At 40.1% G+C, this 22,565-nt stretch overlaps 1 protein-coding gene and 1 long non-coding RNA gene across 12 annotated transcripts in view; one reads left to right on the plus strand and one right to left on the minus strand.

The window, feature by feature from the left end:
* Positions 1–4,026: 4,026 nt before the first annotated feature.
* LOC101021557 (histone-lysine N-methyltransferase SETMAR) lies at positions 4,027–18,420 on the minus strand. Of its 2 annotated transcripts, none has more exons than XM_003894164.5 (3): positions 18,198–18,420; positions 7,518–8,381; positions 4,027–5,080 (listed from the first exon to the last, which is right to left on the minus strand). In XM_003894164.5, the coding sequence occupies exons 1-3, from the start codon at positions 18,351–18,353 to the stop codon at positions 4,046–4,048; spliced, it is 2,055 nt and encodes a 684-aa protein (XP_003894213.1). In that variant the 5' UTR covers positions 18,354–18,420; the 3' UTR covers positions 4,027–4,045. The 2 variants fall into 2 exon arrangements, with proteins under 2 accessions (XP_003894213.1, XP_009198576.1); XM_009200312.4 differs by lacking the exon at positions 18,198–18,420 and adding an exon at positions 17,853–18,182.
* Positions 18,314–22,565, plus strand: part of LOC110742272 — a 478,176-nt gene continuing 473,924 nt past the window's right edge. For 5 of the 10 annotated variants that reach the window (XR_002519739.2, XR_002519736.2, XR_004181879.1 and 2 more), the window contains exon 1: positions 18,376–18,570. This is a non-coding gene — a long non-coding RNA (uncharacterized LOC110742272). Of the gene's footprint in view, positions 18,571–22,565 lie in introns of all 10 variants that reach the window. The other 5 variants (XR_004181876.1, XR_004181888.1, XR_004181892.1 and 2 more) reach the window with 2 other exon arrangements.

Here is a 22,565-nt window from a genome sequence, read left to right on the forward strand (position 1 = left end):
TAAGTGTGCTCCTTGCTACTGGAGCATCATTGCTTCTAGACTCTCTGAGCTGACAGAGAAAGGAAATATATGTGTGCATACTAACTGTAATACAGACACTAATCTAGAAATATTTCTATATGTAACCTTCTGTATCTATATTAAGCTAAATGTGAGTTCATGCTGATGTCTCAAATTGATCTATTACCACATGAATCATCCTTCCTTTGCTTAAATGTAAATTCCCAATCCAACAGTGAGAAACCTGGCTCCCACGATCTGCAATCAATTTGTTTAATTCCAGTATATACGTAAGGCAATAGCAGAGTTGTTAATATCAGAATTGTACCCTGTTAAGGCTCAGAAAATGATACCCCAATGTATAGTCCTTTAACATTCCTCTAACAAGCAGTTAGAATTAAAGGAAATTGAAAAGCCTTCGAAGCTGCCCAAGAATCGAGGCCTGTCTGGCTTTCTCTTGTTTCTCATCCTACTCCCATAAGTGCAGGGAGAGGCTCTCCTGAAGTTCCCTTCTCTGACTGAGGAAAGTTCTTCCAAAAGGAATACATTTGTTTGGAGCCTCCTCCCTAGGAATTTCAACAAACAACCAGGAAAGATTTATCACCAGAGGAGATTAAAAGTTGTCACCACACCAAAACAGGCTATTGCCTATTCTTCAGCAGCAATAAAAAACTCCTAAACAACTTTTATGACCTGAGAGACTTTATTTACATAAGACAATCTTTGTTCACCATGCAGTTCCTCCCCTTTTCCTCCCATAACTTGTCATCACCTCCCCTTCAAGCCCCTATTCATTTTATGCTATAAAGCCTTCAACCATCTGCCCCCCTCTTTGAGTCTCATATTTTTCTGAGGCTTCCACGTGCATGTACATAATTAAAATGGTGTTTCTCTTCTTAATCTGTTTATTGTCAGTTCATTTCAGCAGACTTAATTATCAAACCTTCAGAGGGAATGTTTAAACTTCCCTACCCCATGGGAAACAACTTGTATCAGCTAGGAACTGCTTACATGCAGTTCCTTTTGCCTTTAGTCTTACAAACTCCAGTAATTTCCAAAGTTACTTAGATCAGCACCTTTCACCCCTACTCTCTTGAGTTTGTTTCTACATTTGTACTAATAGTTATGTTCTCTTGTCACAGTCCGCATTCCTATGATTCCCTGACTTCTTAAATGATTAAAATTGTTTACATAGAATTTTGACCCTTTGTGCAGTAAAGTTCTGTTTTCACAAATACACAATGTCATGTATACACCATCACAGTATCACACAGAATTGTTTCATTGCCTTAAAAATCTCCTGTGCTTCACCTATTCATTCCTCCCTCCCCTCAAACTCTGGCAACCACTGACATTTTTATTCTCTATTGTTTTGTCTTTTCCAGAGTGTCATATAGTTGGACTCATAGTATGCAGCCTGTTCAGAATCACTTCTCTAGCAGTATGCATTTAAGGTTCATACAGGACTTTTTTTGTGGCTTGATAGCTCATTTCTTTATTGTTGAATAGTAGTCCATCATATGGATGTACCAGTTTGTTTATCCATTCACTTACTGAAGAAATGTGTGTTGCTTCAAGTTTTAACCAATTATAACCCTGTTATGAACATGTGTGTGCTGTTTTTATGAGGACAAGTTTTCAAATCAGTAAATACCTAGGAGTGAAACCATTCCAACTGTCCCATAGAAATATTTAAAAGTTTTGACATAAACATGGAAATTGACCCTTCAGGTCTTAAAACTTGAAATTTACATTTGTCTCATCTGAGTTCCTTCCTCAGCAAACAGATCCTCAGGCAAGGGACTTAAAACTCACCAGATCACCACATCGAAACAAGATGCCAGACGCCCTCATTCATCATAATTGCTTTTTTTACCCTCCTCAATTTCTTCCCTCACTATATAAGCCTCCCCAATTGTAGTTGGTCAGGGATTTGAGACTTTATCTCCCATTCTCCTTGGCTGCAGCACCCAATTAAATACTTCTTCCCTGGCAACATTCATTGTCTCAGTGATTGACATTCTGTGTGGTGAGCAGCAGGACTGAACCCCTGTCATTTTGGTTAACAGGAGCATGATTGCTGGATCAATGCTATGTCTAGCTCTTTAAGAACCCACCAAACCGTCTTCTAAAGAGGCTGAACCATGTCACATTTCAATGAGCAATGAAGAGTTCCTGTTTCTCCACATCCTTGCCATTTTTTGGCATTTTTAGTGTTTTTGCTTTCTACCATCCTAGTGGGTGCTAAGGGATAACTTATAGTTTTAAGTTGCAATTCCCTGATGACAAATGATGTTGAGCACATTTTCACATTCATGTTTATTTTTGATGTCTATTCAGATCTTTTGCCCATGTTTAAATTGGGTCATTTGTCTTATTTTTTTTAAGTTTTTTTTTTTTTTTTTTTTTTTTTTGAGAGGCAGTCTCACTCTGTCACCTGGACTGGAGTGCAGTGGTGTGATCTCAGCTCATTGTAACCTCCACCTCCCAGGTTCAAACGATTCTCCTGCCTCAACCTCAGGAGTAGCTGGGATTACAGGTGTGTGCCACTAAGCCCAGCTTGTTTTTATAGTTTTAGTATAGATAGGGTTTTGCCATATTGGCCAGGCTGGTCTTGAACTCCTGACCTCAGGTGATCTGTCTGCTTTGGTCTCCCAAAGTGCTGGGATTACAGGCATGAGCCACTGCACCTGGCCCTGAGTTTTAAGTTCTTACCTGCTTAATTGTCCTTGCTAGAAACTCCAGTACAATGCTGAATAGAAGTGGTGAGCTTGGAGATCATTTTCTTGTTCCATATCTTAGGATAAGAGCTTTCAGTCTTTCATCATTATGTATGATGTTAGCTGTGGGTCTTCATAGATGTCCTTTCTCAGGTTGAAGAAGTTCCTGTTTACTTCTAGTCTGTTCACTGCTTTTATCACGAAAGGCTATTGGAGTTTGTCAAATGCTTTGTGTCTACGGAAATCATTATATATTTATTTTTTGTGAATTATCCCATTAACAGACTGGATTTACTGATTTTCATATGTTAAACCAACCTTGCTTTCCTGGGATAAATCCCACTTGATCACGGTGTATAATTCTTTTTACATCTTGCTGAATTTCATTTGCTAGTATTTTTTTTTTTTTTTTTGCCTCTATATTCAAAAGGGATATTGGTATTATTTTTCTTTCCTAGTAATGTCTTTGTCTGGTTATGGTATCCATGTCTTCTTTATGCATGTGTGCCTATGTATGTAACCCTAGGCACTCTAAAACGCAGGGCTCAGGGCACGAACCTCTCTTGCTCAGCTCTAACCCTTCTGGTCACCTCTTTGTGACTTTTTCCCCCTTTAAGTCTGCCATTGAAGGACATTATATCCTAATTACACCTGAATAGAAGGGAGAACTTTGGGTCACATGCTACAGACAGTTCTCAAGACTAATAATTTACATTTATTGAATACTTTCTATGTACTCAGGCACTGTTCTAACCCTTTTGCATGTGTTAACTCAATCTTCCCAACTAAGGAAACTTTCACTTGGAAAGGTTCAGTGATTTGTTCAGTGGTAACACACTGGAGCATGACCACATTTTAATTACGGCAAAATTTTTCATTTGGCCAAGAACAAAATCTAATTATCACTGATGCTTTGTGAATAGTAATTTGAAAATTAAAAAAAAATTTTTTTTAAAGAAAAGCTTTGTTCTTCAAGTGTGATTGTTATTATTCTTGGGCCAAAATGTTTTTCAAGGTACATATTTCTACTCTTTTAAAAAAAAATATTTTATTGGAGTCGGGGTCTCACCATGTTGCCCAGGCTGGTCCTGAACTATCAGACTCAAGTGATCTGCCCACCTCAGCCTCCCAAAGTGCTGGGATTACAGTTGTAAGCCACCATGCCAGGCCACATTTCTACATTCTTAATGAAGTCTGTGGAATCTACTTCAAATGCAATTTTAATTTATGTTTCAATTCTATGAAGATATTGGGTTGGTGCAAAACTAATTGCGGTTTTGGACCGTGAATTTTAAATCATTATAACTAGGCTCAATACATTTTTATTAATCAAAATAGGAACCATTACAATCAACACATTTTTGCCAACGAGAAATAAGTTGGTTTATTCCTGTAGCGTAAAAATCCGTGCTTCGGGATTTGACAAACTCTTGGAAAGCATTTTCTGCATCCTGCTGGTTGTGGAAGCGTTTTCCCTGCAAAAAGTTGTTGAGATGCTTGAAGATGTGGTAGTTGGTTGGCAAGAGGTCAGGTGAATACGGTGGATGAGGCAAAACTTCATAGCCCAATTCATTCAACTTTTGAAGTGTGGGTTGTGCAACATGCGGTCGGGCATTGTCGTGGAGAAGAATTGGGCCCTTTCTGTTGACCAATGCCAGCTGCAGGTGTTGCAGTTTTTGGTGCATCTCATCGATTTCCTGAGCATACTTCTCAGATGTAATGGTTTCACCAGGATTCAGAAAGCTATAGTGGATCACACCAGCAGCAGACCACCAAATAGTGACCATGATCTTTTTTGGGTGCAAGATTGGCTTTGAGAAGTGCTTTGGAGCTTCTTCTTGATCCAACCACTGAGCTGATCGTCGCCGGTTGTCATACAAAATCCACTTTTCATCGCACGTCACAATCCGATCGAGAAATGGTTCGTTGTGGTTGCGTAGAATAAGAGAAGATGACACTTCAAAACGACGATTTTTTTGATTTTCAGTCAGCTCATGAGGCACCCACTTATCGAGCTTTTTCACCTTTCCAATTTGCTTCAAATGCCGAACGACTGTAGAATGGTTGACATTAAGTTCTTCGGCAACTTCTCTTGTAGTTGTAAGAGGATCAGCTTCGATGATTGCTCTCAGTTGGTCGTTGTCAACTTCTGATGGCCGGCCACTACGCTCCTCATCTTCAAGGCTCTCATCTCCTTTGCAAAACTTCTTGAACCACCACTGCACTGTACGTTCGTTAGCAGTTCCTGGGCCAAATGCGTTGTTGATGTTGCGAGTTGTCTCTGCTGCTTTACGACCCATTTTGAACTCGAATAAAAAAATTGCTCGAATTTGCTTTTTGTCTAACATCATTTTCATAGTCTAAAATAAACATAAACAGCAAGTAAGATGTCATTAGCAAAAAAACACAAAGAAATGCCCATTAAAATGATGTATAATATGACCACATTTATTTAAGAATGTATTCCAATATTAAATGCCAAATTCCAACAATGCAAAAACTGTTACTACTTTTTTTTTTGGAGACAGAGTCTCGCTCTGTCACCCAAGCTGGAGTGCAGTGGTACAATCTTGGCTCACTGCAATCTCTGCCTCCTGGGCTCAAGTGATTCTCGTGCCTCAGCCTCCCGAGCAGCTGGGACTACAGACATGTGCCACCACATCTAGCTAATTTTTGTATTTTTAGTAGAGATGAGGTTTTAGCATGTTGGCCAGGCTGGTCTCAAACTCCTGACCTCAAGTGTTCTGCCTGCCTAGGCCTCCCAAAGTGCTGGGATTACAGATGTGAGCCACTGCACCCAGCCCCATCTTTTAAAATTTGAATCTTATAGTTATAAAAATGTTACTTTATCATGGGATAATAGGCAAGTGGAAGTATATTTTTAAATGTTTTCTCTCAAAAGAAGTGTCAACATTCTTAAGAGTATGGCACTGAAGCAAACAAATGCAGTTAACTTGCTGCTTAGAAAAGACTTGGAATAAAGACTCTTTGACTCTTACCTTAGGAATCGGATTTCTAGGACTAAGTGCTATATAATAAACTAGTGCCTGAGTACAAAAAATTTTCAGGGGTCTACATTCAGTCAGTTGTCTCTGGCAGAGGCACTGAGTTGGAGGGGGCTGTTTGTGTCCTTCTCTCTGAATGGAAGATTGTCCTCTGGGAATCTCTCTGCTGTTCAATAGAGAAAGGCAAAAGGACATCGAAAAGGGTATCTGCAGAATCAAATGGTGAGCCAGTCATTTTCCTTCTGACCATTTCTGTATTGCTTCTGAAGCAGCTCAGTTATTAGGTGAGCTTGTGAGTGAGAAAAAGCACATTTTCGAGTGAGGGATACAAACTGCCTTATAAAAAGCAGGACTGCTTCAGAGACATTGAACTAACAGAGGAAAGTTGGCATGGAGAAATGATTAATTTGGAGGAAAATTTTTGATACTATGTATTTGTAATTTGGGGCATTTTATGTGTAGTCTAGGACCATTTGTTCACAGAGAACCATTCCATATAATGTTATATGAACACGTAAACCCTAAGATACTTAAAAACAACCCAGCTTTATTGAGATATAATTCACATGCTGTACATTTCACTCATTTAAAGTGTACAATGTACTTATATTACAGAGGAATAGTGTTATATATAACACGGATTCCTATAATGTTGAAACTGCAAGGCCTCTTAGTGGTAGGGTTTAAATGTACTAGAGAAGAAATTAAATTACTTAATAATATCATAGGGGCTCTAGTAATTATTTTAGCTTTCAAAATGTCTGATAAACTTACATAGTAATTTTTTTGGCAACATCCCTGCTTTAAGGAAGGTAGTTAGAGATGTTTGATGCTCTAGAAGTTTAAATGGGATTATAAAACTCCCATCTCCTTCTGTGGTGTGGACAGCGTTATTTTTCTGTTATTTATACAAGAAGTGAGGCTGTTTGAAGTTTTGAAGCATAACTTCACAAGATTTGGAGTACAGCCAAGTATATAATGAAACATTTACAATGTGTTTCCTTTTCTGACTTTTGGTTACAACATGTAAGTCATTTTCATGGTTATATTTTTCACTACTGGTGGTACTTATTAGGGTTTTAGCAGGTGATGGTTAATAATGCGTTTTTCCTTGATTCATGCTTAGAAACAATTAAGTAGGATACAGGAGTCAGACAGAAATCAAAATGTCAGCTTTATTACTGTTAAAATTGGTTGGAAAGCAGGGTTTAGGTATGCAGCCACAAGGGTTTCTTGGATCATTATTAGGTTCAATGTTAGTGCTAGAAAACTTACAATAACAGTGGCTTAAACAAGGGAGACACCATTTCTCACTTGAAAGTACAATGGTGTCAGACCATGACTGGCAGGATGTTCTACAGTACCAGACACCTAGACTTCTTTTAATCTTGTTGATTTTTCTATGCAATGGCTTCCTTTCCCAGGGTCATCCTGGGGTCTAGGATGACTGCTCCAGTTCCAGTCATCATGTATACATTCCAGCCAGAAGGAAGAAAGAGGAGGTGAAGGGCAGGATATCTCCATTTAAGGACTTGTCATTTTTGCTTATATCCCATTAACTAGAACAGTTACTAAGACAAATCTAACTAGGAAAGTGAATATTCTGGGTAGTCATGTACTCATGTTAAATGGAGAATTCTATTACAGAAAGGGAGAAAAGATACTGATGGACAACTTGTAGTCTCTGCCACATTCCTGAGTTCAACTTACATAACTAGGCAGAGGCAAAGCTAGCCAACCACTGTCTTCCACTAGAGGGAGGCGCAAGCTGCTTATCACTGAACAGACTCACCTCAAGGGTCAATCGCTTGCAGGAGGGGAACACAGAAGGGGCTGAGCCACACATGCTGGGTTCCTTCTCATTTCCACAACTGATGTTCGACTTTTCTAAGGGGCAGTACAGAGAACCGTCAAAAGGCAGGAAAGCAGTACATGATTTGGCACCACAGTAACAAGGTTTTCTTAGTTTCCCATTATCTAGCCTTTCTTTGTCTTCACTGCCTGTTAGATTAAGATATCTTCCTGAATAATCATAAGAGAGTTCTTCTTCTGGCACAATATCTTTGGCTGCAAAAAGTGCCAACTTAGGTACCATTGAGTCAATTCGGACAGGAATCATCAAAAGGTTTGGCTCACAAGAATGATTAAGGAATCTTCCAATATTTCCTATATAAGTAGGGTCAACAAATGTTTCCATTACCTGCCCAGTATAAACATGTTCCCTGATGGCTATAATATAGTTAGAGTCAGATTTTGTTTGTAAGTGAATTCTTCTCCGAACTTCAGAGAATCCTAAAACCTCACCAGCATATTCACAGACAAACCTTCCTTTTGGTATAAATTCCAAGGTACGAAGTCCCCAGCCTTTTTTATGTGTCTTGAACACTTGGAAGTGGAACTGCAGACCTTTCTGGACCACTCTGTTTCTGCAGTGGTCACTGCATCGGCACAGGACATTGCATTCAAAAACAGGCTCTGCATACTTTCCTCCAGATCCTATATCTCTAAGGCATGAGTTATCATCATAGTTCTCTCCATGGCGGAGACAGGAGCAAGTGCCAGGGAGGCAGGGAGTTTTGACACAAATGCATCCGGGAAAGGTTATTTGAGTGGGATCAATGTCTGCTCCAGGTCCAACTACATGATCAGGAGTGTACTGTAAAAAATATACACACTGTAAGTGAGCATGGCATGTCATATATTTCCTATATATTCCAAGTAGTTTTTGACTGGGACCCATTCTAATTCTAACATATATAAAAACAGTTCAAAACTGACAAAACACAGTGTACTAAGATATTGTCCAAAAAGATCTTTCTTCAATAAAACAAGAATTTTTTTTTTTTTTTTTTTGAGACAGGGTCTTCCTCTGTTGCACAGGCTGGAGTGCAGTGGTGTGATCACAGTTCACTGTAACCTGGGCTCAAGTGATTCTCCTGCCTCAGCTTCCTTACTTGCTACAGCTACAAGTGGGAACAACCATGCCCAGCTAAGATTAATTTTTAGAATTTGTGGTTTTATTTTAGGTTATGTATAAGGATGAGTTGGGCATTATAATACTTAATGTATATAATAGTATGTTATATATAGGTATGCATAATGACATATACATGTATTTATATATGTATTATGTATATATAAGGACAATAAGAAAAACACTATTTTTTTCTCTTATCAGAAACGGAAAGTTTTGTAACTTATTTTGTTTCCCTCTTAGCTTTGGATGTCAGAAAACTCAGTGCTGAGTTTAGTGTCTGAGTACAGTTAAGCATTTTATCCTTAGCTTTTGATCTCTTTTACCTTTACCTTATATACATGCATATATGTATTTTAATTGTGAGTTACCTCAGATACTAGTTGGGGATGAGAAAGTCATAAATGACAAGTCAATTGCACACAGAATTCCAAAAATGCTATTTCTTAAATAGATATTACTAGATATTTAAATTTATTATAGATGTACACTTGTAAAGAAATTCTGTTCTAATTAAATGGGAAAGGAATATAAAAAATTACATTTATATAAAATATATAAAATATAAAAACATTACATTTATAAAATGTTATATAAAAAGAAGACAATCCTCAATCTAAACTCTATGTGAAGCCTGATCTCTGGTTAGATCCTCATTAGCATCGTGAAGCACATTTTCAAACTGTAATTTCATATTAAAGTATCTCTCATGAACCCAGATTTTTTTTATGTATACAGTAATTCTTGCTTACATAAAACCGAATCCATTTTATACCTGCTTTATTCCAAAAAGGATTTAATGAGACTCACAAACAGGTAAGATAAATGAACAAGTAAGGACAGTAAGGTGAAAGGGAAATAGAGCAAACAGGTCCAGTGAGCTTAGACACACAGTGTGTGGTAGAAGTAGACTGGACATTTGGCTCTGCCTGAGAGCTGCCAATTCAGAGAAGGATATATGATTAGATACGCAGTTTGCCCTGCCTGTAAGGAATAATCTCATTGTTCAGAAGCGGCACTGACTTTTTTCAGTATTGATACCAGGAAGGAATTCCACCAATGTGTTCTCCTAAACCATTCTTTTCCAGGAAGCAGTTTCATGGGCTTTTAAAATTCTGGTCCTCAATAAAGGCTGCTGGGATCCCACAACAGCAGAGTCGGGTAAGAGCAGTTCTGCAAGGAACGAGTTGCATGGCCTTTCATTGGGGACAGATTTTAAAGCACCTGGAGGAATGTTTGCACCATGTCTTCCAGTCAATCCTCCATTAATATTTTGTCTCCAGTCCAAGCTTTAGAAAGGTATTGAACAGCAGGTAGTTATACTCCTTGTGGAGGCCTCAGGTGGAGCTATGTAGTTAAGTGCAAAACCCTATGCTAAAAAAAACTCTGAGCTGGGGAGGATTGACATCCTCTTGTGAAAGATGAGGAGGACAACCAGTGGGAGGAATTGTGGGGGAAGGCCAACATTCTGCTTAAAAAGTCATTTGGGGGTGGAGAGAGGAAATAGCTTTTGTTTGTGTTGTTTCTTACAGCTTTAGCTTAGCAGGAATATCCTAAATGGATAAAGGATGGGTTAGAAAATGATGCTCTATCAGTCAAACTCAATGACTGCTGTTTTATATAGAATCTACCTTCAGCTTTTTAAAGGTTCAGTGTTGAAATGTAAATGGTTACTCAGACATTTTAAAAGTACTTGTAAAATGAAGATCTCTGTTAAACTTTTCATGTTAAACTTGATTTGTCATTAAAGGCGCACATAGTTTTAAGGTATATATAAATCACTAAACGCTAAAGTTTTTTTTTTGACATGGATAACTTCTTTTAAAATCAAGTCTGACTTACTGCAGTTTTCTAATCAGGAAAGCAGGTGAAAAACAGTTTTATTTAGTTATTTTTACTTACAAATTTAAAAAGATTTTGGAGAATCTCATGATATATTTTTTAAAATTCTGCAATTAAACTTGCTGCACAATCTATAATCCTCTAGGGACTTATAGATGGTAGCTAATTCCAAATGAACTGCAGATACCTTCCAAAAGGTAACAGAGACTTCTGGGAAAATTCCTGTTTAAACAAATTTTTTCCCCTTGATGGATATAATCACTGATCCTGATACCAATAATTGCTTTGAGTCATTTTATCTTCATGTTTCCATTTTCTCCTCCATAAAAGGTCAATAAAATATCATTTCAGATGATAATGACTTAAAAAATGATTATACTCAAGAATAATCTTTTGAAAACCTTAGTCTAATTTAATATCTGATTATGTAATTACCCATCTTTAAAGGTATTTACATATTGAAAAGCTATTTATTATTTTCAGAAATAATGTTAGGTCATTGTCCTAACATTCTATTCAAATATTTACATGCCATGTGGTTAAACTTTGAGTAGTCATGTGCTGCGTAATGACTTTTCAGTCAGACTACATATATCTATATACAATGGTAGTCCTGTAAGATTAGAATACAGTATTTTTACTGTATGTTTTCTATGTTTAGATACACAAACACCACTGCATTACAAGTATCTACAGTACTCAGTGTAGTAACATTCTGTGCAGGTTTGTAGCCTAGGAGTGATAGGGTATTATCATACAGCCTAAGTGTGTAGTAGGCTATACCATCTAGGTTTGTGTAAGTACTGTGCACTCTATAACATTTGCATAATGATGAAATTGTCTAATGATGCATTTCTGAGACTGTTTCCCCATAGTTAAATAATAGTTGTTTCTGGAGTATAACTGTATCTGAAAGCTAATGTAAAGTAGGTTACAAACTGGGAGTCAGCTGATATGACCTAAGCCAGACTTCTGCTGAAACAATTAGGGAAGAGGCATTCTCTTTCCACTAGAATTGTTCAACTGTAGTGTTTGCCTGGCATTTCCAAGTTCTGCCACATAGATGAGGCCTACTGAGTGGGTAGCCTACCACAGAAATGGGGAGCAGGGGTGTGAAGGGGGAGGGTGGTGGGAAGAAGTATCTGACAATACTTTTAGAATTATTGGGTCCAGACATGCCTATAGTTACCACTTTTGGACTTTTCTGATTTGAGGCAATTCCTTCCCTTTTTTGTTGGAGCCAGTTTGTATTGTTTATGTTTCTTGCAAACAAATGAGTCCTGACTGATACACCCTGGGTAGAAGCTGAGGATGGTTTCAGGAAATGGTTAGAAAATGTACTCTGTTAACCAAAAATAAAATTCTAAGTCTCCTGATCATCTGAACAGACCCCTCCTCTCAGCAAGAGCATTCCAAAGCTAACCTGAAAAACTGGTTCAGGTCATGATGGGAAGGGGGCGGCGGTCAGACATGCCTCATTATACCCTCTTCCCTTTTGGAATTACTGATAGAACAGACTCTTTAAGTCTGATAAAAAACATTTACAATCTATTCTCTCTGAAGCCTGCTACCTGGAGGCTTCACCTGCATGATAATAAACCTTGGTCTCCACAACCCTTTATCTTCCCGAAGACATTCCTAAGTTTTTAGATAATAACAATTCCTTCAAGCAAACTGTTAATCAGAAACTGGAAGCTTCCGCTTCCAGCTGTGCTGTCTTTCTGGACTGAACCAATGTACATCTTACATGTATTTGACTGTTGTCTCATGTCTCCCTAAAATGTATAAAACTAAGCCATATCCCAACCACCTTGGGTGCATGTTCTCAGGATCTCCTGAGGGCTGTGTCATGGTCCATGGTCACTCATATTTGGCTCAGAATAAATCTATTCAAATAGTTTGCAGAGTTTGACTCTTTTCATAGACAAGTCAAAGGTGTAAATGGTCAATGAACAAAGATGTCTTCAATTAGGAGGTTAGACTAGAGCAAAGTATGCAGGAGACCACGCAGGAAAACTCTGTGACTATGGTCTTGAACTGTGAGGAAGCAGCGGAGAGCTTCCTAATGTAGAACATGGAATGCTCTAAAGGAGACACAAACTACAGCCAAGCTCTTATTAGCACTGTGATTCTGGACAAGTGACTTGTTAAGCTTCAGATTAGTTGCTATAAGACAAGGATAATACCCACATTTGGGGTGCTATCATGAAATTTTAATGAAATAATGCTGGACTCCATGTCAGACACTTTATAAAAATACTGGCTTCTGGCCGGGCGCGGTGGCTCACGCCTGTAATCCCAGCACTTTGGGAGGCCGAGGCGGGCGGATCACAAGGTCAGGAGATCGAGACCACGGTGAAACCCCGTCTCTACTAAAAAAAAAATACAAAAAATTAGCCGGGCGCGGTTGTGGGCGCCTGTAGTCCCAGCTACTCGGGAGGCTGAGGCAGGAGAATGGCGTGAACCCGGGAGGCGGAGCTTGCAGTGAGCCGAGATCGCGCCACTGCACTCCAGCCTGGGCGACAGAGCGAGACTCCGTCTCAAAAAAAAAAAAAAAAAAAAAAAAAAATACTGGCTTCTTTCAGTTCTTCTAGATATTACTTTTAGATGTGATATTTAAAACAACATATGTTTCTGGCAAATTACTTAACATTACTAAATATCTTATTTATTTCACAGGTTTCTGTGAAAGAAAAATGGACAGAACTGGCTTAAAAAGCTTACTGTAGGGATTAGCACATATGTGTTCGATAAAAATTTTGCAGGTAGTATATAGTAGGGTAGTGAAGAAAATAAGTTCTGGAGTTAAACATTCCAGGTTCAAACATATTCAAACCAAAACTGTGTCTAGGAAGTCATCAGACTGTATACCTTTCCTCCATTACTTCTCCATTTGAGTGGGGAAAAGCTAAGAGCTGACCCAGACCAGACTTCTTTCATTTATCAAGTATTACCTTACTGTCTGCAATATGCACATACAGGGATTTAGAAACAGTCAGAAAAGTATAAAGGACATGGAGAATGGGATTTTTTTTTTTTTTTTGAAGATACTGCTGCCCAGGCTGGAGTGCAGTGGCATAATCATAGCTCACTGCAGCCTCCAACTGCTGGGCTCAAGGTCAGCCTCCCAAGTAGGTGGGACTACAGGCATGCACCACCATGTCTGGTTAATTTAAAATACAATGTTTTTGTAGAGATGGGGTCTCACTTTGTTGCCCAGGGTGGTCTTAAACTAATCCTGACTTCAAGTGATTCTCCCGCCTTGGCCTCCAAAACGGTTGGAATTACGGGAGGGAGCCACCATGCCTGGCTGGGATTTTAAAAATTTCCTGCATTGTTTTTTTTTTGTTGTTGTTGTTGTTGTTGTTGTTGAGACGTAGTCTCGCTGTCACCCAGGCTGGAGTGCAGTGGCCGGATCTCAGCTCACTGCAAGCTCCGCCTCCCGGGTTTACGCCATTCTCCTGCCTCAGCCTCCCAAGTAGCTGGGACTACAGGCGTCCGCCAACTTGCCCGGCTAGTATTTTGTATTTTTTTTAGTAGAGACGGGGTTTCACTGTGTTAGCCAGGATGGTCTCGATCTCCTGACCTCGTGATCCGCCCGTCTCGGCCTCCCAAAGTGCTGGGATTACAGGCTTGAGCCACTGCGCCCGGCACGTTTTACTTTTTCTTCGTATGTATCAAAGCACAGAATTACTCATGCAAGAGCTGGGAATAAATGCAAAATGATCAGGGCAAAATGACATATTGGAAACAAGCACTGGGTGAAGATTTCAAGTTTTCTGACAGAAAACTTAAGAGAAAATACACTCTTGTCTTGGCTATTCCTGTCTGCAATAATTTCTTTCTTCTCTGAAATATACTTAGTTAATAGCATGAACTTCAGGGTCTAAATGACACAGACTGTAGGGCTCTCTAATTGTGTTAAATGTGTAGGTCTTACCTTTCTAACAGATATGTGTCTCAGGGAAAAGCATGGTTATGAGGTTTGGAGTGTGGCATGCTGATGGGGGTGGGGTTCCTATCCATAGTACGAGGCACACAGCAGGTGCTCAAGAAGCATTTTTCGATTGCCAGATTGCAGCTCTTGATACTTTTTTTTTTTTTCTTGATACTTATTAACGAGAAGTTTGACTTTTCTGAATCACATTCTGTACTGAAGACCCAGAAACTGATGTATGACACTATAATATTCTAGGCCTAAAACCTGGGCCTCTGAATTATAAAGAAGTGCTGTGAAAATCTTCATTCCTTTTTTGGTTGTGTTGAAACCCCAGCTACAAGAATCTTTGTACTTGGCCTCTAGCCTCATAAGTTTGTTTTTCCTCCAAGCAGCTATTAGAAGACTGTGAGCCAGATAATTCTTGTCAAGGCCTGCTGAGATCTTAAAAATAATGTTTGAAGCTGGTTTCAGAGACCTGAAAAATGGTTAGATCCAACTGTTAGCTCAAGAAAATCAATTAGTTTATTCTCTACTTGGCTTTCAACACTGATGACATTATGATATGCTTGTTTCCAATATGAACATTTGAATTTCTTTTTGCCTTTTCACACAGTAGCCAAAGGCAAAACAGACACAAAGTTATTTTTATCTTGAAAGTTTTTCATGCCTTAATTCTTATGTGTGCATATGCCTGTGAAGGCAGGGTTTGGAGCAAGCAAGCTGTTTTGTCCTTTTATAAGAGTGGTTTTGTGTTCCATGAATATATGGAAGAAAACGAGTTGAATGCACTTTTAGGCTTGTCACTTAAATGTTTTAAGCATGTTTGATCTTCTTGGTAAGAAAGACAATAAGGTCTCTTAGGAGGGGATCCTGTCTTATTTTTGTAACTCTAACTCTATTGAGAACTGTGCATGTACACAGATAGAACACTGTGGGACTGGGTTTTAATCTCCCAGTTTTCATTTATGCCTACCAACTGTAGACATAACAATCAATCATAAAGCTTCCTCTTGTCACTCCTTTCTCCCCTTTTAAAAATAGATGTGTTTAATATACTCTGCGAAATATAAAACCTCAAGATTTTATGGACATTAATGATTACAGTGATTCTAAGGGAGATGCTTATATTACTTATTTTTAAATAATGCTTAAAGTGAGTTAATTAAAAAATATGTCGGGCAGTTTTACAGATTGTTCTTGGATATGGCAAAGAAAAATATGACCCAAGATTGTAAATAGAATAGCCTCAAACATACACACATACACACACATATATATACACACACACAGGCATAGCAGGAATACTGAAGCTAATCATAACAGTTGTAAACACCTTGAGGGTAGAATGTGTTTTTCTGTTTATTGTATTCTTTGCAGCCCAACCCACCACCTTGCATATATTTAGCTCTCAATTTGTTGAATTAAGAATGGACTAGAACAGTGGTTTTTTTAATCAGTGTTTTTGACCAGGAACTCAGCAATGCTTAGTGCTGAGTAAGTTTTCAGGGACCACTGTTTAATATTGAGCCAGCCAACTGTATTATTAACATAAATTGCCAAAGGTAGTCTGGGGAACAATAATAATTTCTGACATTAATCTTATTCTACTCTTTTGAGGACTAAACTCTGATTTTTTTTATCTTGCCCAAATTCCTACCTAAGGCACCTGAGGAGTCATGCCTCACAAACCATAAAATCTCATCAGAGGAGTTTTAATTTTAACCCTATATAGCATGGTCTGCTTTCTAACCTGACTCTGGCATAACATCACATAACAAATAAGGGAAGAAATCAAAATATTTTAACCCCAAATATATTTCCTTGCCATATCTTGACATTGCCCCGGAGGGTTGTCTCTTGTGGGAAAAATCCACATTCTATAGAGAATCCCCTTTCCCCCTCTTTTTCTTTCTTTCCACAACCAGGAGATAATCAACTAAGAGCGAGGCACCTTTTTAAATTTGGTAAGAAACATTTTCCAAACTGCTCCCTCTGAAGTCGGCTGAGAGTTTCCTCCGCACAATAAAACTTGGTCTCTACTTGGCCTGGTGTGGTGGCTCACTTCTGTAATCCCAGCACTTTGGGAGGCCGAGGTGGGCGGATCACTTGAGGTCAGGAGTTTGAGACCAGCCTGGGCAACATAGTAAAACCCTGTTTCTACTAAAAATACAAAAATTAGCTGGGCGTGGCTGTGGGTGCCCGTAATCCCAGCTACTTGGGAGGCTGAGGCGGGAGAATCGCTTGAACCTGGGAGGCGGAGGTTGCAGTGAGCTGATCGCACCACCACTCTAGCCTGGGTGATGGAGTCAAGCTCCGTCTCAAAAGAAACCCCTTTATCTTAACCTAAACATTTCTATTGATCCCAGGTCTTCAGATAAACTCTACCAATTGTTAACCAGAAAAATTTTAAATCTACTTATAGTCTGGAAGCCCCTCTACCACTTTGAGTTGCCCTGCCTTTCTGAACCAAACCAATGTACATGTTAAATGTATTTGATTGATGTCTCCTCTCTCCCAAACGAGTATAAAACCAGGCTGTGCCCTAATCACCGGGGCACATGTTCTCAGCATCTCCTGAGGGCTGTGTCACAGGTCATGGTCACTCGTATTTGGTTCAGAATAAATCTCTTCAAATATTTTACAGAGTTTGATTCTTTTCCTTGACATCTTTGAAAGCTGCTATTGAATCTATTATCTTAACTGATCCTCACAAGATTCCTAGGAAAAAGAAAGGGCAGATAGGGTTCATTGTTGATAATGGATGGCTATGTATTTTTAAATTATTATTTTCATTTTGCAGATGAATAAACTCAGGCTCTGGGAAGTAGCTAAGATGGCTAAGCTCTGAACCATGCGGATCACCTGAGGTTGGGAGTTTGAGACCGGCCTGACCAACATGGAGAAACCCTGTCTCTACTAAAAATAAAAAAATTAGCCGAGTGTGGTGGCACATGCCTGTAATCCCAGCTACTCGGGAGGCTGAGGCAGGAGAATTGCTTGAACCCGGGAGGTGGAGGTTGCGGTGAGCCGAGATAAGAGATAATGCCATTGCACTCCAGCCTGGACAACAAGAGCGAAACTCAGTTTCAAAAAACCAAAAAGGGTAGAAAGGGCTTTGAGAAGTTAATAGCAGCGAACATTTACTGAGTTCTTAGAGCAAACCAGAAAGTGTATTTTCCTTGCAATTTTCAAAGCAATCCGGAAGAGAGGTACTGTTAGAACTGGAAGACTCTAAGGCTTAGCCAAAGCTAATTTATACTCGCCCAAGAGCCCACAGCATGAGGGAGACCACAGCTAAGGCTGACTCGCGGGGCTGTTTTTATGCACGACACCGGGTGCTATCCACTAACAGGCCCCACGGCTTATCCTACCTGTGAGAGACACCTGAGACCGGAGAGGTAAATGACTCCCCCCTTGATGCCTCCTTGAGTTCCGAGGACAGCACTGGGACAAAAAGCCGGGTTCTCATAAGGCCTCTGGTTCTGCGCTTCAGGGAATGGACTGAAAAGGACAGCACCCTTGCTAAGGTGATGCCGTGGGTTAACAGAAAAAGGCCCAGGCCGGGGCATGCACACCTATTCCCGCGCACCACCGGTGTGCTATAAGAGAAGACAAAAGGTCGCGATTGGGAGGCCGTCCCGGCGAGGCTGTTTGAGAAGGAGACCACGTGGGGGAGCCGCGCGTCTGCCTCCCGCGCCGCCTGGCCCCGCCCCTACCTGGAAGGGCGCCGGCGCGGCCCCCGGGGGCCACGCGCCCACCGGCAAGTTTTCCTGGCCGCATGCGACATCCAGCTGCTCAGTCGGGGCCTCAGGCTTCTCCTTAAACTCCGCCATCCCACAAGGCCCTGTCTTCTTCGCCGCTTCCGCGAACATTTACCCGCCTCACGCAGCGCCTACTACCCTGACAGGCCTGGGCCGCGCAGTGGATGCTGGGACTTGTGGTCCTTTGGACCCACCGCCTCATGGGAATTGTAGTTCTTTTCTCCTCACGCGAGGCCTGTGAAGGCGGTTCCCTTCCTTGACTTTTTGGGTCTGGCTCCCGCTTTGATTTGAGCCAGAGGCACCACAGATAATTACAAAGCCGTGTAAGGTACGGACAAAACAAACTGAGGTGCTTTCGTTTTTCCTGGGAGCATCAGAGAGGGGGCTTTGGAGGTGAGGTCATTTGTCCGGGTTTTTGAGGACTCAATGGACGTTTGTGCAGTGGAGGCAGGGGTGCGTCCTAAGCCGAGCAGGGAAATACACACCAAGGTTTCTAAAGATCTGCGACTTGCCGGGAAGTTGACTGACATGTGATAGGGTTTGTGCCAAGGCGATAGCCTCACAGGTTGCCTTAAGGAATTTGTGTGGGGCATGCTCACTCCCTGATGGAGATATCTGTGCCCCTTTGCCTGTCCTTTTCTCTCCTCTCCATCCCTCTACCCTCACCCCTCCAAGCCCCTACCCTGCCAAAGGATTCTGATAGCTTAAAGACTGCTGAATCTGGTGAAGCATTTTCGGCCTCACTGAAGCTCTCTGACATGATTGTCCTGCTTCTCCTTGAAACTGTAAACCAAAAATAAAATTCCAATCCTCCAAATCATCTGAATGGACCCCTCCTCTCTGCCAAGGTTAACCTGAGAAACTGGTTCAGGCCATGATGGGAAGGGGAGTCCAACATGCCTCATTATGCCCTTCTTCCTTTTGGAATTCAGGAAAAGCCAGCCAGCATCAACATCAACACAGACCTTAAGTCTGATAAGAAACATTTACAATCTATTCTCTCTGAAATTTGCCACTTAGAGGCTTCATCTCCACGATCATATTTGGTATCCACAACCTCTTATTGCAACCCAGACATTTGTTTCTATTGTTTCTAGGTCTTTAGATAATAACCAATTGCCAATCAGAAAATCTTTAAATCTACCTATGACCTGGAAGCCACTTCTCACCCACTTCTAGTTGTCTGCCTTTCCAGATCCAACCGATCTTACGTGTATTGATTGATGTGTTATGCCTCCCTAAAATGTGTGAGAGTAAGTTGTATCCCGACTACTTTGGGCACATGTCATCAGGACTGCCTGAGGCTATGTCAGGGACACATTCCTAAGCTTGGGAAAATACTCTTTCTAAATTGAGACCTGTCTCAGATACTTTTGGGTTCACAAATCCTTCTGACCTTGCAGTTTCTGAAGTCCCACTGGCCTAAACTTGCTTCCATCTTGCAGACCTTTCCTTGTTAGTATCCTCTTGTTGTTCTCCTGTCTGACTGTTTCTGAAAAGTAGGTGTGATTCTGGGTTCTGCCCTTGACTTTTTTTTGGTTGCCCTTCCCTGGTCTTTCTCATTAATAACATCCACTCCCACGGCTTCAAATATAAGGGATTAGGTCACCAGTCTCCAACTCAGATCAGACATTTCTCCTCAAATCCAGTTATGCGTATTCAGCTAATGATTGGGCATTTCTGTTTTCTGTCCTACAGGCTGCTTAAACTCAAAATAATCTGAATTGACTTCTTCTGCCAATCTTGCTTTTTCTTCTTTAAAGTTAACTGGGAAAATAATTTGTGAGCTACAGAGCCACTAAAGCAACATACCAGTTACTCTGTATTCCTTCTCTTCGCTAGACTCATATAGCTAAGGATGTGGTGGGTAAGTCTTGTTGATTCTGCCTTCGTCATGTTTTCATTTTTGTCTCTTCTCACTTAATACTAGGCTCTCTCATTTCTTGCTTGGACTTTGGAAGTTACTTTCTTTAAGTCTGTCATTCTTCATACCCCCAAATCACCCTACTGCCACTGCTACAATGACCTTTGAAGATGCTTGTCCAGTTATTATATTTTGCTGCTTAGAGTCTTGTTTGCTCCATTTTCTCTTAGTTTACCTTCTATGTGCTGCGTTATAAGCCTTTGAGGACCCAGACTTTACCTATTTCCTTGGTCTCTGTTGCTGCTGTTCTCTGTTGGAACCCCTTGTTCTCTTGATGTTCCTTCAATAAGCCATTCTACTTGGCCTATGGGCCTTTGTCCACATTGTTCTTGTATCTTCAGTGCCTTTACCCAGGACTGTCTGTCTGCTCAGCTCAAGTAGTCCCTTCTCTATATCCTTCTTTACCCTGTTTCCCATAGCATTGGTTACATTAGTTCTCCTACTTTATAAGCCATTTCTTATGTTCCCTGCAACTATGTAATGTAAGCACAGGCAAAAAAAACCATCTTATTGAACTCATAAAAATTACATGTATATTGGTGGAGGGTGGGGAGATAGATAAACATTTTGTTTTAACTTAAATGATTTTGGTACATTTATATCCTAGTATTTTGGTTTAGGGCCAAAAGAGAAAGAGAGAGAGAGTGTGTGTGTATGTGTGTCTCTCTGTGTGTGTGATTTCTACTGATTAGAGCTCCAGGTCAAGCTTACTCTGAGTTTCGGCTTGCAATGTAACAGACAAATAACTGTATACTTACAGAACGTGATAGAAACTGTAAGAATGTTGTGAGAAAAGAATTATAAGAGCCATGAGGAGAGCCACACTCCTGTATTTGCTGACTGTTGTGCCGTTTTTAATTTTTGACTCTTTCTTGGTAATATTGTCTGCTATTTGGAAAGTTTTTTTGAAAGTTCCACTTTATTTTATTTTTTCGGAAGCTGTCAGCAGTGGTGCTTCCAGAATAAGATATTTTGTGCATATTGGCCCTTTTGTTTAATTTGTTTTTATCTTGCTGGCAAAGGATCCAAAAGTATTTTATAGAGTATGAGATTAAAATAATGAGAGGATGTTTGCAGGCTGTTATAACCAATCTTCAGAATGCCAAGCAGTCGGTCTTTCAACTTTGCGGGGTCTAGAAATCTGTCTTATTTTCTCTAGACACCTGCTTTTCATTGACCAGGAACCTTGATCTTCAGAATTTGTTCTGAAAATGATAGATGGTGGGAAAAATGTACTTCTGGACATTAGTGAATTGCCCTAATAGATTTCCGTAAATAGGTTTTGGAACTGAATATTGCGTTGATTATTCAGATTTCTTTCGGATTTTTCACTGGCAGAAGAGAAACTAATCTGATCAGTAAAAAAAAAAAAAAAAAAAAGAAAACAATGCAATATGGTAAAACTCTGACATTTCAAAAGTTCAGTTATCCTTGGCTAAATTATGAGGTATGACTATTTGAGCTTTACATTTATTAACAAAAGTGGTCTTTAGTTGGGGTGTTTTTATGCTTTTTTGGTTAGGGTTTTTAAGAAGTTCTGCATGGCTTTGTATTCAGAAGGCATTCTTTTATGAAAGTTTCACTAGCATTATCTAAGCTTAGTATTCTGGGATGTACTTTATTGACAGTGATGAAAGGACGAAAGTCAGCAGAAATTACTTATGTATTTGTTAGCATTTGAAACATCTTAGCCTTTTAATAAGAACTATCACAGCCAGGCACAGTGGCTCATGTCTGTAATCCCAGCGCCTTGGGAAGCTGAGATAGGAGGATGGGGGATGGCTCGAGGCCAGGAATTCCAGGCTAGCTTGGGCAACATAGCCAGACTCCATCTCAAAAAAAAAAAAAAAAAAAAAAAATCCAGGTATAGTGGCTTGTGGCTGTAGTCCCAGCTACTAGGGAGGCTGAGGTGGGAGGATTGCTTGAGCCCAGGAATCTAAGGCTCCAGTTAGCTATGATTGTGCCACTGTACTGCAGCCTGGATTGGGCGCCAGAGAGAGACCTCCTCTCTAAAACAAACCCCAAACACTTGACACCAGTAGATACCAAGCAGGCATAGTATAGGAACTGAATCCGCTCATGAAAAAAGATTATTGCATGAAATCATTTTGAAAAGAAGCATGGTAATTGATACTTTTGGGATTTCTGTCCAATTTGGTGACCATTTCCCTTGTGAGAGCATGCCATCCCTCACCCAGCCCATCTAATGGGGGTGGGCTCACAGGCAGTCATGTTTATGTTACACAGTGAACTCCTAAAAAGCCTCGGCCCAAGTTTTTAGCCTACAAGTTCTCTTGGTCAGGAGCTGAGACCAAATCACAGCTAAAACTATTATTTATAATTCTAGAGCTGAGAGGTAGGTTTATTTGGTATATAGACGGAGAAGCAGAGTAAGGTCC

Source organism: Papio anubis, chromosome 2 (assembly GCF_008728515.1).
Source record: "Papio anubis isolate 15944 chromosome 2, Panubis1.0, whole genome shotgun sequence".
Taxonomy (NCBI): domain Eukaryota; kingdom Metazoa; phylum Chordata; class Mammalia; order Primates; family Cercopithecidae; genus Papio; species Papio anubis.